General features: G+C 31.5%; 1 protein-coding gene across 1 annotated transcript; it reads right to left on the reverse strand.

Annotated features, from left to right (window-relative positions):
• LOC130662708 (alpha-tubulin N-acetyltransferase-like) lies at positions 1–8,676 on the reverse strand. Its single transcript, XM_057461616.1, has 11 exons — positions 8,434–8,676; positions 6,958–7,021; positions 6,282–6,373; positions 6,134–6,191; positions 4,820–4,933; positions 3,810–3,911; positions 3,230–3,275; positions 3,075–3,146; positions 2,176–2,422; positions 1,075–1,263; positions 1–274 (listed from the first exon to the last, which is right to left on the reverse strand). The coding sequence occupies exons 1-11, from the start codon at positions 8,544–8,546 to the stop codon at positions 109–111; spliced, it is 1,263 nt and encodes a 420-aa protein (XP_057317599.1). The 5' UTR covers positions 8,547–8,676; the 3' UTR covers positions 1–108.
• Positions 8,677–14,845: the final 6,169 nt, after the last annotated feature.

Raw genomic sequence — 14,845 nt, forward strand, 5'->3', positions numbered from 1 at the left:
TTTTTATATCATGTGTCTGATTAAATCCGTTATGATAACTATTCGGTGCGCTTGATGTGCAAATAAGCCACGACAAATCATCTTGTCTTACTGAATATTTTCACGGCGTTAAGACGGAAATCCTCGTTTCTGGATTCTTGAATATGGATTGTTAGATGAGAGCGAGGTGGGAGGAACACCGAAAACATTCCATCCTGTGCCCAGCGTTCTCTTGTTAGTGTTAATGTCATTCAATATGTTGTTTATCGTGTAGTTTTCATTTTTGCTGTTGGAACTGTAAACAAACAATAATAATAATAATAATAATAATAATAATAATAATAATAATAATAAGTAGAAGCACAGTTGAACAAACACAGCTATGTATAGCATATAAGTGTGTCGACACCTAGAGATAAACAGTTCGCAGTGAACTTAAAAATATTGATTTAGGGTACAATTTTGTTTTATGAAGAAGGCAAGAAAAACAAATCTTTTAAGACAGAAATTTTTGAAGAATCGGTAATCTTATATTTTACATCGCAAATATTTGTAATTTACTGTAAAAAAATAAGAATGCTTAAAATATAAGATATACGAACAAAACAAAAACAAGGCAAGTGAAAAAATAAAACCACTTTTGGAGAAATAGGTCATTTTAGGGTTGATCATTACATAGACCCTAACAAGCGGATTTTATAGAAGAGTGAATAACAGACTTTTAGAGGAAATACAAAAAAGGTTAAAATATATTGTTTATTGTTTCGTAAAAAGATATTTTAATCTAATTCGTATTTCTTTCTACGAAATAAACAAAAATGTGCTATTCGTGAAAATAAACTTTCATTTTGGCAGATTGGCAAAATATTGTCCGTATAAACTTAGGCATTTTAATATTAAAAGAACATAGATAGGCCGGAGCCAGATAAAATAGGGATGGAAAGAGAACAAAGGAACATCGCATGAATGGAAATAATTCCCGATAATCACTTCCTTATGCAAAAAAAAGTTTCATCTAGCGAAATCTTTCTTATATTTAGAGTTACACAACTGATATCAGAAATGGTCAGCATGGTCAAAATTAGACATTCTTACGTCAATACTGTTTTGCGGGCTTCCGGTGAAAAAGGATTATCTAATGACGTCATTTTTCTATCCGTTGGCGATGGCTGTAGAAGTGTGTGGGTCTTTGTGTTTCCACTATACACAGTGCGTTTTTGGTTCGTTTCAGTTTTAATTGTCGACGAAATTGCTGATGCATTATTGGTATGTCGACTAAAGTTCCTAAAAATAAATAAATACAATAAAAGTTAGCATCAACCTTAATTCCATAATACTGTCAATGCTTTGGATGGTTTCTGATAGGACGGTGGTTCAATGTCAAAGATCATGCAACGTAGCGCAGGAAACTTTCTATGCACTTTTTTTTATAAGCGTAACTCTTATAAACATATCCAGGCTAACATAGGGAAATTGTTCAACCTTAAGAAAATTTGTGATGTTTGTTTTTTTCTTGTTATGGGTGTTAGACATAAATTCCTATTTTGTAATTCCTTACACACAAATAAAACTTATTCGTCTGAACTTGCCTTGTATAATTCCGCTTTAGGTTTTGTTTTTGTTCTTTTAAGGTATAAACAGGACCATTTTATCTTATCTCATAAGGCAACGTATAAGCTTTTTTTTATATTAAGCATAACGTAAGCATTACGTAATTGCTTTAACATAACACCCTATAAATAGAATAATAAGAGGGGGTCTATTATTTCCAGAATAAGCTTTAGGAGGGGAAATGAAATTCGATGTCGCAAACTCTTTTTCAAGTTTTGCTTTAACTCTATAAATTTTTTTACTCAATATCAATGTCTGAGTTCTAAGTACACGTCAATTGTCAGTTCTCCTGGCACCGAGTTATGGAACTATTTAATTTCGCCCAATTTTGAAAGGCGTCTACCATAAGAAGAGATCTACACAACAGACCTCTATAAGGGGGCTACAATTAGTGGGGCTAGTACTTGAAGAGGTCTCTTATTTGAAGAAATACAGTGCTCTAAGCCTGTTTGTGTTTTTTCCAAAAGTATTTTACAGCCTGATTTCAAATTTTCACTATATAAAAAGTTACCAAGAAAAAATAAGTAATGATACAAATCAAAATATGACCTAAGTCTTAAAGAACAATAATAAACGAAAGAATACCTCAATGAAGAGTCGTTTCTCGAGCTCAATCGACTATTATCAATTTTTCGCGCAGCATGATACGGTCGTGACGTCAACAGAGAAGTCTGTTCAGAACTGTTCACCTCGTCTGAACGCTCCATACCTTGTCCACTTCGATTTATGGGTGGCACAAGTTGAAATTTACAAAGTTCATTTGAAACAGCTCTACCGGACATTCGGCGAGATTTAATGCTAGCTAACGATGCACTGGAAGAATGTCGAGTCTCTACATAAATATATCGATACGGTCCACGTTAACGTACAGAAATATTCTTAAATAACCTTTTAACCACGCTTAAAGAAAGTCTGCGAAGCCTCTTATTATAAAATTCACTCCTTGATTTCCATTTTATTTTGCCATCGAAATTATTTTCTTATGGCAAATAATGAACATAGAAATAATCAGAATACGTCATCGGTAAAAAAGTCAGCAAAAAGAAATAGTCGGTAAAAATATTAGTAACTTTCACAAAGTTACTGTTTATTGACATTTTACCTCATAGTCACTCTATGCGATTCAAAATTTTCTGAATTCATTAGAAAAATACATTTTTTTTTTAAATATTTTTCTTTTTCTACCCCAATTAAACTGAATAGTCAACCTCTGTATCCTTTTATTTTACAAAGTATTTTAGGTCAAACACACTATAAAACACACTATAGAAAGGTAAAAAATTCACAAAAATATTAAAAGGGAAAAATAAAGTCGGTAAAAATAATGGCTAGTAAAATAAAAGTCGGGTCAGTACTAAATGGTAGTTCCTTAGCAAAAGTTTGGTCACTTTTACCGACTTTTTTTTACCGTTAATGTAGTTGCACCGCCGTGAGAAGACGTACACATCGAATTTCTAGTGAGAAGAGTGTACACATAATCATACCTGAAACAGCGAAATGCATTTTTCTGTGTCCTGGAGCACTTCGTCTGCGATTGTTAAAAACACCTCCCACAGCTAAACAAACATGTATGTCGTATGTTAATAAAAACAAACAAACTTTACTAGAAACATGAACAAGTTACAACTATGTATCTCACCAGCCAGATCTTTAAAGAACGATTCAAAAACAACAAATTTATTCATCTAGAAAGAAAATGGAAAACAATTAGTTTTTTTAACAGCTCTATCCAAACACACCAATGGCAGATTAACGTGTCTTTCTTCTCACCTGTTATACTCACAGAGGTGTGATATTTTACAGAACAATAACAATAAAGAACTAGACCTTTTTGTTTCATTCTGAATACCTTTTTTAATTACAGCTTAAATAATTTAAAACTAACAGTACTATTAATTCATGTATACACGCATTTTTTAAAAAACGACTTGACCTAGTACTTAAAAAAAATGCGTTTAAATTGATAGAAAAATTAAAATCTAACCAGGCTGGTCAATCTTTTTATTCCTCTATTGTCCTAAACAATGGACCTATTGTTTTTAACTCGAAACCCAATATCCCTTAAAAAGCGTAACAATTTCTAATTTTGATATGGTGTAATACAACTCAAATTGTTGCTTATATACCCAATCTTGCAGATTTTAACGAGGGTTTTAAAATATTACGTGCCTACTATATGATGCGTGACTCATAACAGGATAAAAATATCATTTCTTTACCTGTGAAATTGGATTGTCTAATAAATAATGCTTTTTAAGAAAACTGATAAATTTTTCAGATGGCCGGTCAATTGCCAACTGATGGGGTGCAACATTTTCCGTCTAAAAAATAAATCACTTGACTCATTAATTTCTTGAAACACATATACATTATTAATTAGAGATCCTTTGAAGAAAAAGGGTAAGAATCGTTCAAGGGTACAATTTTCATGGATATTGTTAGCAAAAAAATTTCTCAGGCATTAATCCTCACAAATGACGTAAAATGTGATCAATTATTTAAGATCAAATAGTTGCAAAAAAATTCTAAAAATTTGTGGTGGAACGGAAATATTTCCGTTTTGCACCTGTTTATTATGTTTTCTCGTGTGGTTAAAAGATTGGTTGTTCTGCGGGACGAAAATAAAAGTTGAAAACATTTCCACTTTTTTTACTTTTTAATAACAAGCCAATCAAAATCTATTTTACACCTTTTTTCTGTTTATCTTTTGTCCGAAAGCATGAAATTTAAATATAATATACATTTTTGTCACAACAAAAAGCTTGCACGTATGAAATGATTTTTTTGCTGCCTCTGCGCTATATTTATTTACATTTCTATCCCAATTTAAACTCTGGTGATTTTTACCTTCAAATTAAAGACAGAAAAGTCAGAAAAATTTTTTATAATTCATCGTCTTTATGCAAAAAAACTTCAATTTTATTCCTTTTAAGACATACTATAAGTGTGCCAGTTTGATGCTGTTTGGAAATGCCTATCAAAAGTTGTGCAGGGGGCGCCTCCAGCCTCAAGAAAGCCCAGTATACCTAAACTTAATCATTGTTAGAAAGCTACTAAACATTCTTGTTTGATGTCAAAAATGTCCTTCTATCAAATAAAAATTTAGCAGAGGTAGAGCAGTTGTGTCTCCTTACAAAACTAAGGTTGCCAGTTAGCATCATTACCACAGGGTTTCAACAAATAATCAAAAACAAAAAAAACAAAGCAAATAAACAAACACAGCCCATACCTTTATAATGTGATTGAACAAACGACTTCCATATCCACACCTTTGTTTTGATTCGTGAACATAAAAATCCAAAACACACAATGGCTGACATTCATGTAGCTCTCCATATATATCCTATAATAGTGTATAGCATTCTTTTTAGCAGTTAATAAAATTAGCAGTTGTAGAAGGTGCTTAAGTAAATCATTACAACAGAATCGAATGAACCCGAAATCTTCGTATTTATTCCCCTTGTTCTTATTGTTTTATTTTGTTGAATTTCCGCGCCCGAAGGCGTAGGAAATTCTTTAAAACCGTAGTTTTTTCTTTCGGAGCATTTTTTGAGAAAAAATCGACCCCGGGATTTCACGTTGATCCGTCACAGATGTAAACTTCGTACTCAAGCTCCTTAACTACTGAGAAGTCTAGTACTGATGCTTCAGGCCAAAATTGGTATTTGTTTTCGACAAAATTTGACACAGTTAACAAAAAAAGTATGCTGAACATAATGGTGACATAATAATTTTGATTTCTTGTTACCTAAATGTCATTTTAGGCCAAAATTGGTCCAAAAATTAAAACTACTTCATTTTCAACAAAAATTGGCAAAGTTAACAAAAAAAGTATGCTGAACATAATGGTGACATCAAAATTTTGATTTTTGTCACCTAAATGCTATTTTAGGCTAAAATTGGTCCAAAAATTAAAACCACTTCATTTTCGGCTAAATCTGGCACAGTTAACAAATAAAGTATGCTGAAAATGATGATGGTACAAAAGTTTGGTTTTTGTTACCTAAATGTCATTTCAGGCCAAAATTTATCCAAAAATTAAAACTGCTTTATTTTCGACAAAAATTGACACAGTTAATAAAAAAAGTATGCTGAAAATGATGGTCACATCAAAATTTTGATTTTTTGTCAACTAATGCCGTTTAAGACCATAAACGTTTCAATCGCAAGACTTTCAACCATGAATGATAGGCTGTATTTTTTGTTAGCAATATCTTTTAAAATGTGAGTGTATTATGACACGTTTCGTTTTGTTTGCGTTTGTTCTAAGATATAATGTCACTGATGGGCTTTATCTTCAGAGGTTCATGCACCAAACCCCTTCGAATGTTTGGCACAATAACACAACGAATTAGCAGGTTTTCATCAAATATTTTAATAGCGCTCGGAAATTCTTAGAGCCCCCAGGGCTTCTTGTTCACATTAAAATTTAATCTTTTTTTCACGGTGAGTTTAGCTTTTAAGTGTGAAATATCTTTAACGCAGAATTAATTTTTATGAATCGATAGTGTTAAAAAAAGCAGAAATTATTTTAGCTGCTTACTGCTAGGAAAAGTCTTTTGTAACCAACTCTAATAATTCCAATGACACATCCAATGCCACTGAAAAAAAATAAACAAAATATTGCGTGCATAGTAGCTTGGCAATTTCATTTCAAAGTTTGGAAAATAAAATTAACAAAAAAAGTTCACCTTTTAAAATCAGCATCTTTCAAAATATACAAGTGATGATCTGAGCTTTTTAACTTCAAACTGCTTGTGATGGCACCACGTAACTTCTGAGCCTAAAATTGTTTTCAAATACGAATAAAACTTAATAATATATAGAAAGTTCTAGGTATACGTAAGTGCAATTCTCGAGTGTCATCAACTATACTTATACATGGAGGGTTTTTCCTTCAAAGAAATATTTTTAATTATTATTTTTAACACATGCGTCGAAGCAATTCCACATAACATAACATTGATGAAAGGCTGCAACTTATTTACCATAGTTTTATGTCTTATGAATTCTATTTCATTAGTGTCATCATTAGTAGTCTCTGTAGTGTTTACAACTAGAGTTTGACGTATTTCAAAGCTAATAAATATGATAAAGATGGTTTGAGGTGTAAAGCTAATGCTAAAAAGCAGTTATTCCACTTAACAGAGAATCAGTTTAATTAGTTCAATAAATTGGAAAAATCAAGACATGTTTCATATGGGAAATCTGTTTCAAGGGCATTAAAAATGTAGAATGAATACATGCTCAGTTGTCTGCACCAACAAAATGAAATCCAGTTAATAATAAAATCTATGTCAAAAAAGTCTTTACAAGTCAATAGGACTTTAATTTAATTTTATGTTTAGATACAGAAAAGCTTCTTACCTTGCTAGAAGCTAAGCCAATATCGTCAACAATTTTGGACAGGTTCTTTTTCAGTTGATAATCACTATGATGGTACAATAACAATTAGCATTGAAAATATAAATTTTTAGACAACAATATATACAAACTAAATTGATTTTGCTGAATTACCTTTAATCTTAGATTTACTTGTTGGTTTTAAAAAATATTTGACAGGATTTATAGTTGATTATACAATTATGCTCACAAAAAAAGAGTGGTTAACGAAGTTTAAAGGGACTTGGAAGTAAATAAACTAGCTACTAAAATTCTAATTATTTATTTAAAGGGAACCCAAGGTATAAAATGATGTTGGACTTATACTATAGAGCTTAAAAAGTTAGCTAACAAGTTTTTTTAAATTTTTTAAAAAGCTGTTTGTTCTTAAGAGTTTCACATTTAAAGAATTTCAGATTTAATTATGCTGCATGAATTATGATGTCATACTTCAATAATAGCAAATTTGGACATTTTCTTTCATCAGTAATTTTACACCTGTTAAGGGATCTGCATTCAGACTTTATCAATGCATAGATATTACAAAGGTTAATTGATTAACATAATTTTTTTGCCAAAACGACACTTGTTTGCTCGTTCCAGGCCTCTTAATATTTTTCCTGCCGAACTTATAACTTGGGATCTGGATGTCGGTTTGCAATCAAATTTTGTGAGTAAACATATAGGGCTTATACAAGCTTACCCACAAAATTTGATTGCAAACCGACATGCAGATCCCAAGTTATGAGTTCATCAAGAAAAAAATTAAGAGGCCTGGGACGAGCAAGGGTCATTTTGGCAAAAAAAATTTATGTTAAACAATTAACCTTCATAATATCTATGCATTGATAAAGTTTGAATGCACACCCCTTAACAGTTCTAAATTTACTGGAGAAAGAAAATGTCCAAACTTGCTATTAACACATCATGACATCATAATTCATGCAGCATAATTAAATCTGAAATTCTTTAAATGTGAATATCTTTAGAACTAACAGAGCTTTTTAAAAAATTTAAAAAGACTTGTTAGCTAACTTTTTAAGCTCTATAATATAAGTCCAACATCATTTTATACCTCGGGTTCCCTTTAATGTAATAATTTATTTCTGTAATTTGTATCCCTAAAGTGTGAATGCATACATTCCTTTACCTGTTTTAAATTTTTACCAAAAAAAAAATTGGCAAAAATTATCAAGGAAATTATATAATATCATAGTCATTCAAAATAATTTGTGGTGAAATTCTAAAAGTAAAAGACTGGAAAAGACAAAAAAAGTAAAAATAAAAATAAAAAAATAATTAAATAAAAAATAAAAAGAAGAGATAAACAATTTTTAAGCACTTTAACAGAAGTTCAATGTTTGTCACTTTAAACTCCCTATATACCTGTGAATGAAAAAAATAAAAATAAAAAATAAATAAATATATAAAAAAGAGCAGAGATAAAATTACAGCACTTACACATGTCCCTCTTGGTTATACGCATGACGGATAGTCCCAACACTGACATCTTTACTTTGTATCATTGTAATTTCGTTAGGTAAAAGAGCATTTACATTGAAAGGGAATTCCATGTTTGTCTTGATAGTCTAAGTTAATTTTATGTGTGCCACTACATCACCTTTATGTGCATGAAGCTTTAACATACAACCATATCCAACTTCATATGATGTTATATTGTATAGTGGCTGTTAAAAATGATAACAACAATCCTAATATTTTATGTACCTTGTATATTCTTACTGGTAAAGTGCTGAAGTTTCATAGTTTTTGTTACTGCAGGGTGTGCTAGCATTAATTTTTATCTGTTAGACAGAGAATCTTTAATTGAAAATACTGTAAATAAATAGTTGACTTTCTCAATAAAACAACTTTTTTTTAACGACTTACTTATTTTTTCTGTTGTCTACCCATTGTAGCGTTTCTTAAAATCTACCCTGCAGCATCAGTTTATTGTTCATTTATTGGATATACATTTTTTTATTCATCAAAGCATGCAACAATAAAATTTTTTGATTTCAATGAGTTGAAATCTTGGGTTAATGTTACAAGGAATGTTGGGCAAGCTTTTTCCAGGCTTCTGGGACCATAGAAATTCAGAATTTTTCTCTGGGCCAACAGTCCTAATTGTAAATTTTTAGCTGTAAAGCAAAATAAAAAAAAATTGAAAATAAACTATTTGACCCACAATGGTGAATGTGATAATGAAAATATTGAAAGTATGCAGAGTCATTGGAAGGATACGTTAAAAAGTTTGAGAAGTGGAAGAAAAAGGGTTAAGAGTGAATGCAGCAAGTCTAAAAGTCATAATTAGTAGTATTGAAGCCAAGTGCGACCTTGTAGTTCAAAAGTGACCTTATGGAGTTTGCAGGAAAGGGGTTGGTAGAAACTCAATTTTTTGTCAGACAGTCGTATTGGAGGTTAAGAGCCTTACAATGGTGAGATTATAGACAATAAATTGCTTCCAGCTTTAATGGTATACAACAATGACTCATTAGAGGTATAAAAGAACTTCTGTTATTTGGGTGATGTTAAGTAGTGAAGAGGTGTTGGAAGAAGTGTTACTTGCAGGATAGCTTCTGCTTGGAAAAGGTTCAGAGAATTACTTTATTGGTTGACTAGCTGAGTCTTATCAATTAAGGTAAAAGGTAGGTTTTATGAGGCCTGTGTAAGATATGTTATGTTGTATAGTAGTAAGACATGGGCAGTGAAGCATGAAGATCTTGACCGTGACTGACCGTAACAGCGCTAAAGATGTTATCCAGATAAAAAAACGAAGTAGGTTAGGATACTTGGAAAGAACTAAGCAGGATATTAAGTAAGAATATAAACAGGAGGTAATAAGGACAGATTTGATGCAGACAAATTTGAGTTTAGATCTGACACAGTCTAGATCTGATTCAAATATCCCGTTCAACCCATGCTAGCATAGAAAATAGACGTTGAGCCGAAAATGATGATGTTGTTGTATGTTTTGTTAATAATTATATGTGGTAGCTTTTAGTTGGAGTAAAAACACCCTGTTACAGTCCAATTTTCACAGACAAAGGCCACCTGTAATTGTTTGCTCATCAAATAGCATTTGTAAATATTTAAAAACTATTTCGAAAACACCTTTACACATGTAAATGTGCTTTTAACAGGCCCACTCAAGAAAATTACCCAGCCCTGTGAGCATTGAATCGCACATGTAAGTTACTATATACATGATTGTCCTACGATTGGTTTATGTTAATCCAAATGAAAAAACGAATTATTAGAAAAACAAATTTAGAGTACCAAGTTCAGAAATCTATAACAGCTTGGGTAGCAAAATCTTTGTGGAACTGGGGAAGCAATAAATGCCTCAGCCCTATTATCTTAGACCTGATTGCAGGATCTGTTCTGATATAATGGCTGACCATGCAAGCTGTGATTGGCATTTTCTTCAAACTTTTGGCACGGCAAAAGAGAAAAAGTCTCCACATAGTTTTTTTCTGCAAAATAAAACATCATTGCAAATTAGGCATAGCAAAAAAAAGTCTCAATGTCATTCTTAGTAAACTCCTCTTGTAAGTACATTTCAACATAATACACTTTATAATATATATATAATTTTATGGAACTAGATTTTGCGGATGGGTTGGCTCATTCTTATTTTTCCAAAACAACTTTGGAAAAACATAAAAAAACTGGTTCAGGCAATACTACTTCAATAAAACAAGTAGTTCAAAATGATGGTACAGAAACCTCTCATCAAAAAGAAATTTCCAACACATGTAATTCATTTTTTGTCAGTGTTGGTGCCAAACTAGCCTCAAAATTTTCTTCTGACACTGCTAATGTTAATCCACCTGTTAGCGGACACAATTTTCGGTTGGCTCCTATTAAGACCAAAAAATTTAGTTCACTAAAACTTAATAAAGCTACCTATGGGCTTGGACAGAATTGGTTCACGACTGCTACAAGAAGGTTCGTCAGTTTTAAGTATTTATTTATCAAGTCTTTTCAACAAATCTTTATTTACCGGTTACGTACCTAAATTTTGGAAGACTAAAAGGGTCTCGCCTACATTTTAAAAGTGGCAATAAACAGATCCTACTAATTACCAGCTTATCTTTATTTTGCCAATTCCTTTGAACATTTTTGAAAAGTTAGTGCATGAGCAAATGTCTAATTTTTTTTCTGAGCACAACTTCGCACAACGAAATCCGGACTGTCTGTCATTCAGGACAGACAGTCTGGATTTTGAAAACTCTTTTCCACAGAAACTGCAGTAGCCTCTAATTTTATTCTTACTGAGCTCGACCAACAAAACTTTGTTTGTGCTGTGCTAATTGCCTTAAGAAAGCTTTTGACACTGATGATCATAAAATTTTGTTGAAAAAACTATGGTTGTTTGGCATCAGAGATGCTGCCTTTGACTGGTTTGAGTCCTACTTAATGGGCCGAATGCAGCTGACTCTTGTAAACGACTCAGGATCAGATCTGATTCATGAAGACGTGGAAAAAGTAAAATATCTTGGGGTAACATTTGACCAAAAATGCAATGGGAAGAGCACAATAATGACATAAATAGAAAAATACTAATTAAATTTTCTAAAATTAGAACCATTTCATCCTGTTTAACACCTCACCCAAAAAAACCTTTTAATTAATGCACTAGTCATGCCATATTTCAACAACTGCTCCTCTGCATGGGCTTCTGCCACTGAAGGTAGATTGGGAAAACTAGAAAAACAATTAAAATGTGCCCGTACATTTCTTGGGAAAGAGAGGGAATATTCACTGAATAATTTACTCATCAAAAACGGTGCCATATTAGTTTTTAAAGCCATGAATCACATTGCTCCTTATTACATGCGCCCAAAATTCCTTTTGCCGAAAAAAATAATCATCAAACAAGAGGAGCTTCAAAAAAACAGGTTCACACTTCCCTTGGTCAGGACACAATTTTGCAAAAAAAGCCCTCTTATTTAGAGCTGCAAAAGTGTGGAATAATCTTACACACCAAGTGACCTGTAATGGAAGTCTGCTTTCGTTTAAGACTTTCATCTCTAATGTATTTGGCAAATTCTAATGGAGATCACTTTTTAACTTTTAAATTTTTGTTTTTACTCCTTTTCTTTACAATTTTAACTAACCTAACTAAACGACTCACCTAATTAGACCATGCCGCCTAATTAGGTGTTTACCTTTTAACTGTATAGAGAGCTGCTTGCTACCGCCTAGCTAGCTAGCTATGTTCAAATAAATTTTTGTTTGAAATAGCAGATAGCTGTCCTTATATATTGATATTATTATGGCCCACATAAACTTTTAAAGCTAAAAAGTTTAAAAATACGTACTACCAGACAATAAACATGTTTCTGTTTAAAAACATGCTCATCACGTCTTTCCTTGTTTTTTCTTGGTTTGTTTTGATTTAGATGTCTCGTTTATTCATGTTTATGGAAGACGGCAAACCAGTCAAAAATAAAGACTAAGAGCCCTTTTTCTAAATACAGACTTTGTTATAAAAAAAGCGAAATAGTATTAAAATTCTTTACTTTTCAGGTAAATCGATGCTCAATAGATTTGTTTATAATATTGTTTATACGTGTTTAGTTATAAATAGAAAAACATCATGATTTTACATACGTCCTGAATTTATAATTTGGCCTATTTAAAAATGGCGGTAAATAACATGTCTCGTAAATCAAGTTATTGGCAAGGGGAGGGACACATTTTGTGGATTTCCATCTTAAATCCAATCCAAAGCAAGGCAGCAAAGCCAGCTAGCTAAGTAGCCATCTGATGCCTAGCTAGAAAAATTAGATCTTGTCGTTTGCCAAAATACTCTTAGCTTTTTTAACCCCATTGTTGCCTCTGTCTGCTTCTCCTTTAGTTCGGGATAAGAGGTGTAGCTATATACAGATTTAGAAACAGTTTCCTTGTTAAAAAACAGTTTCCGTATTTCAAAACTTTTTTGTGTAAAATAGGAAATAGTTTCTGAATTCCGAAAACATTTTCAGTTTTCTATTTTCCACAGACCAGCTAGCTACTTTGGGTTTCTGCATTAAATTTTTTTGACTAATAGATAAACCAATAAACTTAGTTAAAAATATTATGTAGAACTTGGGTGCACTTCAGGGCTTCTTTACTACTGCAGTTCTAATCAAATCGACCCTCGTTAAACAGTCTTCACATGTATCGTCCTTTATTTAGCAAAGCGCATCATGCCTCAGTAACAGTACTTTGAAAAGGTTTGTTAACATATCGTGGTTCGTGTTTATTTCATGTTACGCACAAACCACGATAGTCCATGATGCGCATTTTTTTAACAATCATGGACCTCATGATCATGTTTCGTGGACTACACGAACGAAAATTAAATATTACATCGTGGCTTCTTCCATGATAGATAACTTCTATTGTAAAACAACAAAGACCGTTAGTTTATCAATTAAATCAAAAAACCACCGGCAAAATATAAATTAACACGTTTTAATTTGTTGTCATAAAGCTAGCTACATAATAGATTTTAATCGTTCGTGAATCAAAATGCGATGTAAAAAACATTTATATCGCCGCTTTTCGCTTATAAACTTTTAAAATGCAATCTAAAAAAACATTTCTATCGTCGCTTTTAGCTTATAAACTTTTAAAATGCGATCTAAAAGAGCATTTCTATTGCCGTTTTTCGTTTTCAAACTTTTAAAAAGCGGTCTAAAAGGCTTTTCTATCGCTGTTTTTTGTTTTTAAACTTTTAAAAATCGACCTAAGAAAGCTTTTCTATAGCGGTTTTCTGTTCTTAAAATTTGAAAAAGCGATCTAAAAAACATTTCTATCGCCGTTTTTGATTTTAAACTTTTAAAATGCGATTTAAAAAAACATTTATATCGCCGTTTTTCGTTTTTAAACTTTTAAAATGCGATCTATAAAAGCTTTTCTATAGCGGTTTTTCGTTTTTAAACTTTTAAAATGCAATCTAAAAAACATTCCTATCGCCGTTTTTCGTTCTTAAACTTCTAAAACGCGATCTAAAAAAGCTTTTCTATCAAAATTAAAGTTTCAATCTTTGTTTAAATATAATAATTTCTATCGCTTAACCCGCACAACCAACAATGCCTTCTCGCTAGTTTATTTAGTTTCCACACAAAACTTCTATTAAAAAAAACTATTAAACAATGTCACACCGTGTCAAATTGATAGAGTTGATAACATTTGCAATTATGCTATTGGGAATAGTTATGTTAACACTATTTAACAATAGTTACACGCAGTTATAATAAGCTATTTTTTCTTCAATAATTCCTTGTTTATTACGCGCAAGTTAATGACTTACAAGACTCGCAAGATAATTAATAAGAACAAAAGATGAACAACTACTGCCTCTGAGAAAAAGGTGTGAAAATTGAGCGAACGCTTACATCTCGACTGTACTATATACAAATTTTTTTTAAAAAAACCATACGCATCTAATTATAAAAACTCAAACAAATTTTATTTTAAAGCTCATTACGAATACAATGTCAAACGATTTTCTTTTTTTTAAAACCATACGCAGCTAATTAAAATCTCATAAGAATTTTTTGTTAAACTCGTACGAATTTAACTCATACGAATTTAATTTAAAACTTATACGAATTTAATTTTTTTTTAAACTCATACGAATTTAATTTAAAACTCATCAAACTTATTTCATACGAATTTTTTTTAACTCATACGAATTTAATTTAAAACTCATACGAATTTAATTAAAACTCATATGAATTTAATTTAAAACTCATACGAATTTAATTAAAAACTCATACGAATTTTACACGATTTTAGAAAAATTTCATACAAATTTAATTACTGTATGGCAAAAGAAAATTCGTATAGCATATACGAATTTTTTTGATACGAATTG

This window comes from Hydractinia symbiolongicarpus, chromosome 10 (genome assembly GCF_029227915.1).
Source record: "Hydractinia symbiolongicarpus strain clone_291-10 chromosome 10, HSymV2.1, whole genome shotgun sequence".
Classification (NCBI taxonomy): domain Eukaryota; kingdom Metazoa; phylum Cnidaria; class Hydrozoa; order Anthoathecata; family Hydractiniidae; genus Hydractinia; species Hydractinia symbiolongicarpus.